The 14216-nt window shown below is 42.6% G+C and overlaps 1 protein-coding gene across 2 annotated transcripts in view; it reads right to left on the reverse strand.

Moving 5' to 3' along the window:
• Positions 1–974: 974 nt before the first annotated feature.
• The window catches only part of LOC115154454 (plexin domain-containing protein 2), a 168601-nt gene continuing 155359 nt past the window's right edge, over positions 975–14216 (reverse strand). Inside the window, exons 13-14 of one of the 2 annotated variants that reach the window (XM_029700694.1) lie at positions 4850–5013; positions 975–3369 (exon numbers count right to left, since the gene is read on the reverse strand). In XM_029700694.1, the coding sequence (XP_029556554.1) occupies positions 3250–3369; positions 4850–5013 (284 nt within the window). In that variant the 3' untranslated portion in view covers positions 975–3249. The remainder of the gene's footprint in view (positions 3370–4849; positions 5014–14216) is intronic. The other variant, XM_029700704.1, reaches the window with a different exon arrangement.

A 14216-nucleotide genomic window follows, 5' to 3' on the forward strand; every position in this document is an offset into this window, starting at 1 on the left:
ATTCAATTACGTCTTGGTAAGCAACTCCAGAGTATATTTGGCCTTGTGTTTTAGGTTATTGTCCTGCTGAAAGGTGAATTTGTCTCCCAGTGTCTGTTTGAAAGCAGACAGAACCAGGTTTTCCTCTAGGATTCTGCCTGTGCTTAGCTCTATTTCTTTCATTTTTATCCTAAAAAAACTCCGTAGTCCTTGTCGATGACAAGCATACCCATAACATGATGCAGCCCCCACCATGCTTGAAAATATGAAGAGTGGTACTCAGTAATGTGTTGGATTTGTCCCAAACATAATGCTTTGTAGTTTATTTATTTGCCACATTTTTTGCAGTTTTACTTTAGTGCTTTATTTCCAACAGGATGCATATTTTGGAATATTTGTATTGTGTCACTCTGCCATTTAGGTTAGTATTGTGGAGAAACTACAATGTTGTTGATCCATCCTCACTCTGTTTTAAAGTCACCCCTGGCCTCATGGTGAAATCCCTGAGCGTTTTCCTTCCTCTCCGGCATCTGAATTAGGAAAGACACCTGTATCTTTGTAGTGACTGGTGTATTGATACACCATCCGAAGTGTAATTAATAACTTCAAAGGGATAATCAACATTTTTTTTTTTTCATCTACCAATAGGTGACCTTTTTTGTGAGGTATTGGAAAACTTCTCTGGTCTCTGTGGTTGAATCTGTGTTTGAAATTCACTGCTCGATTGAAGGACCTTACAGATAATTGTATGTGTGGGGTACAGAGATGAGGTAGTCATTAAATACTATTATTGCACAAAGTGTGAGTCCATGCAACTTATTATTTGACTTGTTAAGCACATTTTTTCTCCTGAACTTATTTAGGCTTGCCATAACAAAGGGGTTGAATACTTTTTGACTCAAGACATTTCAGCTTTTAATTTTTAATTCATTTGTAATTACATTTCTAAAAACATATTTCCACTTTGACATTATGGGGTATTGTCTGTAGGCCAGTGACACAAAATCTCAATTTAATCCATTTTAAATTTAGGCTGTAACACAACAAAATGTGGAAAAAGTCAAGGCGTGTGAATGCTTTGTGAAGGCACTATGATATGCTAGGGTTAAATGACATGGACTAGCCATCCATTAATATAGAACAAGAGCTGGAACAGTATGGGGTTAGATATCTGCCAAAAATCTCCCCAAAGTTATTTACGATTCTAATGTTACATTCGTTTAACGTTTTGGCAGATTTCTCACTCCATAGAACAGTAACACATATTCTCCAGTCCTGTACAAGATCAGATTCAGCAGCAGGTCAAACCAGGGGCATCATTTCAGCTTTTACATTTTTTATTTAACTAGGCAAGTCCGTTAAGAACAAATTCTTATTTACAATGACGGCCTACCCCGGCCAAACCCTCCTCTAACCCGGACGGCGCTGGGCCAATTGTTCGCCACTCTATGGGACTCCCTATCATGGATGGTTGTGATATAGCCCGGGATCGAACTAGGGTCTGTAGTGACTTAGACCGCTGCGCCACTCTAGGGTATGGTAAACATAGGGTATGGCAAAGTGACGGGGGGAGGGTGATTCCAAGCAATTGTCATACATTTGTATGCTTATTTAATGCATTTCTACACAATTTAAAAAGTAAGAAATGCTATTTGGCGAAGAGCAAAAAACGAAATTGACTCCAGCCATTTTCACCTCAGCTGCTGTAGCTTCATTCACCTCAAACACGTCATACAGCACTTAGCTGCGACGCCCTAGCTCAGAACTGGGATTAAAAACTCTAGTTTCATTTCATTCCAAGTCAAATGGCAGTTACCTAGCATCCTAGCCATCTACAGCAATCTTCTACCTCTACACTGTTTTAAAATAAATGTTGCGCTGTTCACCATCCCGCTCCGAGGGATGTTTGGTCCTAAAGCCACCCCGCTAATACTGCTAAACTGCATTTGTCTTTTAATTGGGATTGGAATGATTTTAGTAGCCTATTTTAAATTGTTAGTATTGAGCTAGGGTATGGGGACTGCCATACCCAATTGACGCCCCTGGGTCAAACTACTTGAAAACCACATTGTATACATAAAATCAAAACCCAGGCAAACTCAAGCCAAGTATGTCCCAAACGTATAATAAAATAATGTAAAAGTACCTCCGGTCAACCACTCAGCATCAATTACACAGAACCAGCTCAAACTGACCCACCTACAAGCAGGTTGATATCCAATCACACAAAAACCAGACAAACATGCACGCACAAACATACACACACACAGACACACACACACGCTCACTCACATTTAGACCATGCATACACACAACCACACACACTCACAAAACGCCTGTCTTGCAATTTTGCAATTGTACCAAATGAAGTAAAGATGTATGTGCATGAAAAACTTTGTGCAAAGAATGTTGAGCAAACTCCAGTCAGGGAAAGAATGGCACGGCAGTACTGAAATCAATGTAAAAAAATAAAAATAATTCGAAAAAACTTTAAGTAAAAAAGAGATACCAACAAAAGCCTGCTACTCCTGGGTGGGATGAGTGGCAGTAGCAGGAGCATATCACACTATTGAACCACGCTATGGAGTTAAAGCTACGGTAAAGAAGCCTTATTATGGTAGTGGAAAGCAAGACAAAATCCCCTCACTGATTAGGAATAATAAAACCCCAGTTTAAAAAAAAGCAACAGAAAAAAAACATGGACAGTAAATTAGCAAAACCCCAAAGGATATATAAAGGCCTATATAGCCTCACCAACATTTAAAGTCAAGATCTCTGTTCACATACTCTGTATTCTTTCTGAAAAATATACTGTATAATTCTTCCTACTACTCCCCCCTCACATCACACACCACCAGTGTAGGGCAGTCACACTGTACAACCCACTCAATGACACTGTTACTTTCCCTCTGTCCCCAAGAAGTCAGTCACGAGTGTGAAGTGTTCGAAGACTTTGGGCTTGGACGAAGAACTGACTTGAGATCAGTTTAAGGTTTTCCCACAGCACAGTCCCTCTGGCAGTGACCCTCCCTCAGCAGCTCTCAGATCAGCTCTCTGTTGAACAAGCCAGGTTTGAAGATTCACCGTGGTAGTCCACCAAACACAAGGCCTACTCTCAGACCACCAGAAAAAAAGCATGGGATTTCAAAGTGACACCACCACGATTTTCTCATCTCATTTCACAATATTGACAGCGAGCGTTTGAATCGACAAAACAAGAGACCAGCGTCAATCAGTCGATTGGGGGGGGGGGGGAGCGGTGCATGCCCCTTAGCACTGCTCAGACTCAATGAAGCCCTCCTTCTCCTGGCCCACGGGCTCCACCTCCGCGTAGGCAGGGTGACCGGACCCTCGCCGGAACTTCATGGCCGGCCACCTGCTGGGACGTCTCTGGAGAAGGGGAGAGGGATTAGAGGTCATTGAGGTGACAGACTAGGTTCAAAGGCCAAAGGTCTGCAATGCCACTGACCTGTGCCCAGGGTTAGGTCACTGTGCTACACCCTATTTCAGCTGACCTATCTTTGTAGCTATCACATTCTTCTTGTTTCTCCTAAACGCTGATCCTGGGTCAGTTTAGCATTTCCCCCACTAATGGTTAAGGTTAGGATTAGGGGAGGAGGAAGCTGATCCTAGATCTGTACCTAGGGAAAACTTCCCACCGGAGCTACATATGGATGTATAGCGGTAGAAATAAGCGAGCACATTGTATTACAGACAGCGAAATATAATATATGACATTTCCAGAGTTAATAACCTCTTAGGTATGCGTGATTGAAACAGATGTATTGGGAGTAAATGTTATGACATTAATTGACACGCTCTCGCCGTTTGATATATGCCATGTACTAAACCACTCAGTGAGTGAAGAGAGCTCCGAGGGAGAAGCATTTGAATTCTCTCAGAGAAAATTGTTCCTTGATGAGGGATTGGCTCGTTGTGCGATAATGACCTTGAAGATTACGCATTTGTCATTTATTTTCTCGATGTTTAAACATCAATCAGTCTCATTACAACCTCCAAACGGTACAAATGAAACCAAAACCAATTCATTGCCAAAGCTTTCGTAGGCATTTATCATCAAAGAACCATATGGAGCCATGTTTCACTGCCTGCACCCTGTGAAAGTAATCATGCATATTTATGAGTTGGAGAAACAGGGATAAAGTGTAATGAACGCTGACCAGATTATGACTCTACTTTTTTTTGGAGGGCCTGACAGAACTTTGGTCCCAAATGGCACCCTATTCCCTATATAGTGCCCTATTTTTGAACCAGAGCCCTGTCGACAAAGTAGTGCACTAAATAGGGAATAGGGTGTAATTAGGGAGAACAGAGAAACACAGTGGGAGTAGTTTGTTATTCCACCCTGACATACGGGCGTCTAGTGGTTGGCAGACATATTGCCTGACCTTGGAAGGAAGTATCTGCTGGGGTAGGTTAGGAAAGCACACATCATAATCAAACCTGACAGGCAGAGAGACACACAGAGAGAGAGAGACTCCCTCACAAGCAGTTGTAATACTGTACTACCCTTAGGCTAGCATGGGTCTCAGCCTGCTGTTCTAAGGTACTTCAGGGGACATAACTGACCAACCGGTAAAGACAGTCCAGAACGAAGGGACTTCTAAATCCAGTGGATACTTATGGACTGTTGACAAGTCAAAGCAATACATGTCTTTGTATATAAGCTTGATTGACATTTTTGGGGGGGAGTCACTCTTCTTTCATATTGTGTATGCTTTATGGACAGACATATGAGACACCATTAGAGACAGGTGAAGAGGAGATTCAGGGAGAAGGGAGCACATAGGGATTGAACAACACATCGTTTGAATGTTGAGATAGCCACATAGTGGTATTATAGACTCACCTCGATGAAGAAGAGGCTTGCGGCTGATGTAGGGTGGTGGTAGATGTAGACAGTGACCAGGACTGCGGCTGCCATGATGAGCAAGACCACGAGAATGCCCAGGATCAGGCCAGTGTGCAGTGGGTGTGTGTCCTTCCTCTCTGCAGCACTCTCCTTTGGCATCGCTAGAGTAACACAGGAAAACCCACTTTAGAATCTTTCTCTTGAACACAGACCTTCACTGCATTTGTACTATTGAACAGTAGGGGACACTCGTCATTCGTGGGTGCTGCTGGTCTCTGTTTCTCCTGTTGTCACTAGGGCTTCTGTCTTAATAAACACGCCTGACGCTTGTGATCAAAAATGAAGTTGACCAAATGTCATGATGCACGGCCTTGTTCAGCCTCAGTCTAATCATACTTACTCTGGTGGCAATTACCGTTCAACCATTTAACCATGCAAGAAAACGAAAAGTGCCAGGTTCAAGTTCAACCCGCCCCAGAAAAGTTCATTGTGTTTTCCTATTGTTCCAAAAACCAAACAAACCTTGAATATTATCCTTTAATCCTTACCGTCAACTAACATGAGATTCTCTTTCTCTCTGAAAACGATGGAACATTCCGGATCTAGCTCAGCCGTTAGCCGACACTGCGCTTGAATGCCTGTGTGTGTGTGTGTGTGCATGTGTGCGAGTGTCTGGAAGGAGGAGATTAGCATCGTTGTGGCATAACCTGTTTAGCTATTCATGAGCAATGTGCTACAGCTGAGGCACAAGAGATAATCCCAAACCAAGGTTAGCTCATGGTGTTGTTGGATAGGAGGAGAGATGCATCTATGGATGGAGATATCGAAAGTTATCAGGCACTCAGTAATGGCAGTCCAGTTTGATAAGATGTGTGTATGGAGAGGAGACTCCATAATGATTGGCTGTCCTACCTTAAGGAATGTGCACTGTCATCTTGAAGGCCTTGTTTACAAACAAATGGGTGAATGACTGTGCTTGAAATCTAAACTGCCAACTAGCTAGCTAGGTCACTGTTGTGGCTAGCCAAAAATGTTTTTTTTTTAAATCTTATCCTTTGAGGCTTTAAAAGTGTTCTTACTCTATGTTTTTGAACATTCAAAGTAACTAGAAAACGTCCATGGCAGGCATTGTTGTCACTGTAACTTGCCACATAACTTCTGAGTGATAGGAAACACGCGCAACACCAATCGGCCTAGACCCCTGCGCACACACCTGTCGTTACTATGTCAGCAAATGACTGCTGTCTTATCACACACAAATCTGATTTGGTCACTTGTAACTTGCTGTTTGGACAGTCAGTATTCCAAAACGGATTTGAAAAACAAAACGGATTTTAGCATTAAGGCCTGCAGTGTGAACAGTTAGCACATTTGGTTCCTTGGAAGTTGTGAGAATGTACTGTATTTTGGTTTCACATTGGTTGTGGGACTGAAGGCATAGGTTTCCTGACTGGTAAAACGAAAAGTTTTTTAAACGTGCTGATAACAGAAGTGAACGCTTCTTATTTGGTTGCAGGGAGGTTCTGAAAATGTTTTACTCTGGTTCCTTATGTTTTCCTTGGAGGTTTTATCCATGCTCTGAGAATGGAAACGATCGATTATTTGGATGTTTTCGAATAACCTCCTTAGAACTTTTACATAATTTTTCAATAATAAATTAACTTTTTTATAACTCTAAGCACAGATGGGACACATGGAAATAGATTTCCTCAGGCATTAATCATGCAAACACATGTCTTGTTTATTGAGACACGGCATCAATGACTTATGATCAATCAATTCAAACCTCTGATCTTCAGTTCTCTATCCATGGAATTAGTCCACTGCACCACCAGGATGGAGCGAGCATGTCATGTTTTTTATGCATACAAAGCTGTTCATTTTAGTCTATTCAAACAGACTCCATTTTCAAAAGAAACAAACATTCATTAAAAACAGTTGTGGCCAATTACTCAGTGCGGTAAACACACCTGAACACACTTAACAAGATAGAGGAAAGTGAGAGTTTTGTTGATGCTGAGAACGGACTGTATATGTTTTTAAATAACATTCTTAGAACATTATCTGAATGTTTAGTTTTCTTGTGGTTTTTATGGAAAGTTTTCTTCATGTTCTGAGAACAGAATTTTGAGCTTAATGATGTTAATGTGTACAATTACATTTTTTGGAACATTCCCAGAATATTGCCAAGAACTGATATACAAAGTTTACACAGCCTTGAACTTTTTCCGCATTTTGTTGTGTCAGTGCCTGAGTTTCATTCATTTAAAGGATTTTCCACTTATCTACACACAATACTCCACTTATAATTCATTTTTATTGTGAAAAAATATATAAAAAATACAAAACTGAAATATCATAATTGGATAAGTCTCCAACCCCCTGAGTTAATACTTGGTGGAAGCACCTTTGGCAGCAATTACAGCAATGAGTCTGTTATTATAGGTCTCTACCAACTTTGCACACCTAGATTTGGCAATATTTGACCATTCTTCTTTACAAAACTGTTCAAGCCCTACCCAGGGAGAGAGCAAATGTTCTATGCCAGGTGAAATTGCGCATCAATAGCTCATTTTTATGGATGTGTCCACAATGAATCACTAGAAAACAGCTTAAACAAACGCAAATGCAGCTCCTTTGCTGTTATTTTGACTGCACTGTTTGATGTCACTGTGTTAGCCAAAGTTGGCTAGCTAGCAAGCAAGGGATGAGAATGTTGCCAGCCATCATGGCAACGGAACATTTAGAACGAACGACTGGGTCGCGTTCATAGATTTGGAACAAAAACACTTAACGAATGTGTTGTGTCTCTGGCCATCGAACCGATAGAACGAATGACTGACAAGCCAGCTTAGGTAGCAACCCTAGATTTGCATTGGGACTATATCTCGTGGAAGGATGAAATCATATGTATAAATTAATACAAATTCAGTTTTTATTTGAATATGTTGGTAACCCATTGTATAAAAGTGGTAATGCCCTCGAAGCCGGTGTTTGGAGGATATATTGACATGGTTTGACTTAGACTCGGGCCTAAGAACACACATGTTAATATATCCTGCAAACACCGGCTTCGAAGGCATTATCACTTAATTAACTACTACAACTACAACTAGAACTACTAGAACTACTAAAACTACGACTACTACTACAACTAACCTGATAATAAGATAGCATTGGCAAGCAGTTCACTCAGTCACAGCATCACATGGACCAAGTACATTGGAACACCCTGTTCTATAGTCTTATGTCTGATTCCCGTGTGTGTGAGAGAGAAAGAGTCACAGCGGCTGTCCCATCGATCATAGCAGGAGTGAGCTAATGATGTGATTACAAAACAAATGGCCACAGCTTTGATCTCTCATCTCCCACAGATTTATGGCAATGTTCCATCCTGGATCTTTTTATTTATTGAGATCATATATTTATATATTTACAGTATTTTCCTTATTTTCTATTCTGTTCTCTTTCTTGGTTTAATTAGTGACTAGCCACTCATCAGTGCCCCAGCCAGCTTCCTTCTCTCATGGCTCTCTGCTTTATTGATCTCCATAATTGCACAGGAAAACAGGGAGGTCCAGAGTGCTAATCAAACCTGTTTGCTAAAGCAGGGCCAATCACTGATGATTAACATACACTGTAAAAAAAAAAATCACCCAAAAATCTAGTTGTTTCAACCAATTATTATTAAGTAACTGGTTACACAGGTTTTTTTTGTTTACTCAGCTTTTCGGTCAAAGTGTTACCTGACTTTAACATTTTTAGTTGGCCCAAACTTAGCTCCAACATGAGAAAATGTGTGTGTGTGTGTGTGTGTGTAACCAGTTCCACAGCCTTTTTGTCTTTAGGTAAGATGCCAAAATAATAATTTCTAGTTGACATTATTTTTGCCTACGTTTTCTCGTGTTAGAGCAATGTTTGGTCCATCAAAAAAGTTCAGGTTGAAAAGTTGAGTAAACAAAAAAAATCTGTAACCTGTAATCACATTCAACCATGCAAGGACCATACAGTGCCAGGTTTAGGGCTGAGAGCAAAAGGAAAACAAAGTATTACAGGTATCAAGATAATGTAATTGCAAAGAGTATCTCTTAGTCATACAGACCAAAAAAATCGATCTTATTTGCATTCTGAATTATCTGATAGTACATCGTCCACAGTGTTGCTGTATTTCTGGGTTTTTTCATTAGTCAAAGCAGCTAGTAGTGCCAGCAAATAACATCATTTCCATTAAGGTATATGGAGTGGGATTAAGTTTTGGAAAAAGTTATATTTTCAAATAGAGCTAATCTCTTCATTTTTGAGAGTTATTTGGCAATCTTCAGAATATGCTCTTTCTGATACTACACTGAACACAAATATAAAAGTTAATATATTAGGAAATCAGTCGATTGAAATAAATGTATTAGGGCCTAATCTATGGATTTCACATGACTGGGAATAAAGATATGCATATGTTTGTCACAGATACCTTAAAAAAAGGTAGGGGCGTGGATCAGAAAACCAGTCAGTATCTGGTGTGACATCAAACCGCTCGCCCACATTGCGCCTTTCACGAGATTCATCCGTGAAGAGCACACTTCTCCAGTGTGCCAGTGGCCATCGAAGGTGAGCATTTGCCCACTGAAGTCAGATACGACACCGAACTGCAGTCAGGTCAAGATCCTGGTGAGGAGCTTCCCTGAGACAGTTTCTGACAGTTTGTGTAGAAATTCTTCAGTTGTGCAAACCCACAGTTTCATCAGGTGTCAGGGTGGCTGGTCTCAGACGATCCCGCAGGTGAAGAAGTCGGATATGGAGGTCCTAGGCTCGCGTGGACACACGTGGTCTGCTGTTGTGAGGACGGTTCTCGAAAACGACGGAGGCGGCTTATGGTAGAGAAATTAACATACAATTATCTGGCAACAGATCTGCAGTCAGCATTCCAATTGCACTCTCCCTAAAAACTTGAGACATCTGTGGCATTGTGTTGTGTGACAAAATGGAACATTTTGGAGTGGCCTTTTATTGTCCCCAGCACAAGGTGGACCTGTGGAATGATCATACTGTTTAACTTCTTACATCTAGGCATTCCGCCAGCGGAACCCCTAGCCAACAGCCAATGGGATCGCATGGCGCGAAATACAAAAACAACAAAAATACCACAATTCAATTTTCTCAAACATACGACTATTTTACACCATTTGAAAGATAAACCTCTCCTGAATCCAACCACGTTGTCCGATTTCAAAAAGGCTTTACAGCGAAAGCAAAACATTAGATTATGTTAGGAGAGTACATAGACCAAAATAACCACACAGCCATTTTCCAAGCAAGCATATGTCAATAAAACCCAAAACACAGCTAAATGAAGCACTAACCTTTGATGATCTTCATCAGATGACACAACTATGACATTATGTTATACAATACATGTATGTTTTGTTCAATCAAGTTCATATTTATATCCAAAAACAGCTTTTTACATTGGCGCTTGATGTTCAGAAAATGTATTCCCACCAAAAACTTCCGGTGAATTTACAAAAATACTCATCATAAACGTTGACAAAATACATAACAATTATTTTAAGAATTATAGATACAGAACTCCTTTATGCAATCGCTGTGTCAGATTTTAAAATAGCTTTACGGAGAAAGCACATTTTGCAATATTCTGAGTACATAGCTCAGCCATCACGGCGAGCTATTCAGACACCCGCCAAGTTCGGGGAAACCTAAACTCAGAATTAGTATTAGAAATATTGTATTACCTTTGCTGATCTTCGGCAGAATGCTCTCCCAGGACTGCTACTTCCACAAGAAATTTTGTTTTTGTTCGAAATAATCCATAGTTATGTCCAAATACCTCCGTTTTGTTCGTGCATTCAGGTCACTATCCAAAGGGTAATGCGCGAGCGCAATTCGAGACACAAAAAGTCAAAATGTTCCATTACCGTACTTAGAAGCATGTCAAACGCTGTTTAAAATACATTTTTATGGTATTTTTAACGTAAAATTGCGATAATACTCCAACCAGACAATAGTGTATTCATGCAAGGAGAAAAAGAAAAAACAGCGTGCTCGCGGGAACGCGCATATCCAATCCCTTTGTCCTCAGGCAGACCACTCAGTAACTGAGCTCCTATACTCTGCCCAGAGACAGGAGAAGGCTCAATCCACTTTCTGAAGGCTTTAGACAGCCAATGGAAGCCTTAGAAAGTGCAACGTAACAGCACGAAAGGGACTAGAAAGAAGAACTACATTTCTCAGATCCTACACTTCCTGGTTGGCTTTTTCTCAGGTTTTTGCCTGCCATATGAGTTCTGTTATACTCACAGACACCATTCAAACAGTTTTAGAAACTTCAGACTGTTTTCTATCCAAATCTACTAATAATATGCATATTCTCATTTCTGGGCAAGAGTAGTAACCAGTTTAAATCGGGTACGTTTTTTCATCCGGCCGTGAAAATACTGCCCCCTAACCATATCAGGTTAATCAGCTTCTTGATATGTCACACCTGTCACGCCTGCTCCCGCTTCCATGCTGCATCACATCCGGCTGTGATTGGGAGTCCCATAGAGCGGTGCACAATTGGCCCAGCATCGTCCCGGTTTGGCCAGGGTAGGCCGTCATTGTAAATAAGAATTAGTTCTTAACTGACTTGCCTAGTTAAATACATTTAAAAAAATCCCCTCTCTGGCGCTCGTGGGCGCCAGGCTGCCCTTCATTACGCACACCTGTCACCATCATTACATGTATCTGAGCTCATTGGCCTCACCTGGACTTCACGATTTTATTTCCTTCCCTATATCTGTCTGTTTCCTCTGTTTCATCCCCGTGTTAGCAGTAATATCGTTTTGTTTCCCCTGTCCAGACGCTGTCCGTATTCTGTTCCTATCTGTGTTTCATTAAATGTTCACTCCTTGTACTTGCTTCTCGTCTCCACCGTCTGTCCTCACAGAATGCTGATACTCATTATTTGAAGCTTCAGGGAGGTTTTAGTTTTTTGTTTTGTTGGTGACGTCGGATCCAGGTGCCGCTGCCGTAGGAACCAGGGGGTGCCTCAGCTGGCTCGTCGGGCTTCCACGCCTTTGCTGGCTCGAGAGGTTTCCTTGCCTCGGTTGGCTCGGCAGGCACCCATCCCACGTCATGCCTCAGGTGCCGCTGCCGTAGGAACCAGGGGGTGCCTCAGCTAGCTCCTCAGGCTCCCACGCCTCAGCCGGCTCGTCAGGCTCCCATGCCTCAGCCGGCTCGTCGGGCTTCCGTGCCTTGGCCAGCCCAGGTGCTAGAGGGGGGGAGGGGGGTATTCACGCCTGCTCCCACTTCTCCTCTCTGGCGCTCGAGGGCGCCAAGCTGCCCTTCATTACGCACACCTGTCACCATCATTATGCGCATCTGAGCTCATTGGACTCACTTGGACTCCTTCACGTTTTGATTTCCTTCCCTATATCTGTCTGTTTCCTCTGTTTCATCCCCTTGTTAGCAGTAATATCGTTTTGTTTCCCCTGTCCAGACGCTGTCCGTATTCTGTTCCTGTCTGTGTTTCATTAAATGTTCACTCCCTGTACTTGCTTCTCGTCACCAGCGTCTGTCCTCACAACACCTGTCAGGTGGATGGATTATCTTGGCAAAGGAGAAATGCTCACTAACAGGGATGTAAACAAATGAATGTACAAAATTTGAGAGGAATAAGCTTGTTGTGTGTATGGAACATTTATGGGATCTTTTATTTCAGCTCATGAAACATGGGACCAACACTTTACATATTGCGCTTATATCGTTTTTGTTCAGTGTATATATTTACTGCGCAAAAAATAAAGGGGACACTTAAACAACACATCCTAGATCTGAATGAATGAAATAATCTTATTAAATACTTTTTTCTTTACATAGTTGAATGTGCTGACAACAAAATCACACAAAAATAATCAATGGAAATCCAATTTATCAACCCATGGAGGTCTGGATTTGGAGTCACACTCAAAATCAAAGTGGAAAACCACACTACGGGCTGATCCAACTTTGATGTAATGTCCTTAAAACAAGTCAAAATGAGGCTCAGTAGTGTGTGTGGCCTCCACGTGCCTGTATAACCTCCCTACAACGCCTGGGCATGCTCCTGATGAGGTGGCGGATGGTCTCCTGAGGGATCTCCTCCCAGACCTGGACTAAAGCATCCGCCAACTCCTGGACAGTCTGTGGTGCAACGTGGCGTTGGTGGATGGAGCGAGACATGATGTCCCAGATGTGCTCAATTGGATTCAGGTCTGGGGAACGGGCGGGCCAGTCCATAGCATCAATTCCTTCCTCTTGCAGGAACTGCTGACACACTCCAGCCACATGAGGTCTAGCATTGTCTTGCATTAGGAGGAACCCAGGGACAACCGCACCTGCATATGGTCTCACAAGGGGTCTAAGGATCTCATCTCGGTACCTAATGGCAGTCAGGCTACCTCTGGCGAGCACATGGAGGGCTGTGCGGCCCCCCAAAGAAATACCACCCCACACCATGACTGACCCACCGCCAAACTGGTCATGCTGGAGGATGTTGCAGGCAGCAGAACGTTCTCCACGGCGTCTCCAGACTCTGTCACGTCTGTCACGTGCTCAGTGTGAACCTGCTTTCATCTGTGAAGAGCACAGGGCGCCAGTGGCGAATTTGCCAATCTTGGTGTTCTCTGGCAAATGCCAAACGTCCTGCACGGTGTTGGGCTGTAAGCACAACCCCCACCTGTGGACGTCGGGCCCTCATACCACCCTCATGGAGTCTGTTTCTGATCGTTTGAGCAGACACATGCACATTTGTGGCCTGCTGGAGGTCATTTTGCAGGGCTCTGGCAGTGCTCCTCCTGCTCCTCCTTGCACAAAGGCGGAGGTAGCGGTCCTGCTGCTGGGTTGTTGCCCTCCTACGGCCTCCTCCACGTCTCCTGATGTACTGGCCTGTCTCCTGGTAGCGCCTCCATGCTTTGGACACTACGCTGACAGACACAGCAAACCTTCTTGCCACAGCTCGCATTGATGTGCCATCCTGGATGAGCTGCACTACCTGAGCCACTTGTGTGGGTTGTAGACTCCATCTCATGCTACCACTAGAGTGAAAGCACCGCCAGCATTCAAAAGTGGCCAAAACATCAGCCAGGAAGCATAGGAACTGAGAAGTGGTCTGTGGTCCCCACCTGCAGAACCACTCCTTTATTGGGGGTGTCTTGCTAATTGCCTATAATTTCCACCTGTTGTCTATTCCATTTGCACAACAGCATGTGAAATTTATTGTCAATCAGTGTTGCTTCCTAAGTGGACAGTTTGATTTCACAGAAGTGTGATTGACTTGGATTTACATAGTGTTGTTTAAGTGTTCCCTTTATTTTTTTGAGCAGTGTATATT

Source organism: Salmo trutta, chromosome 2, assembly GCF_901001165.1.
Source record: "Salmo trutta chromosome 2, fSalTru1.1, whole genome shotgun sequence".
NCBI classification, from domain to species: Eukaryota; Metazoa; Chordata; class Actinopteri; order Salmoniformes; family Salmonidae; genus Salmo; species Salmo trutta.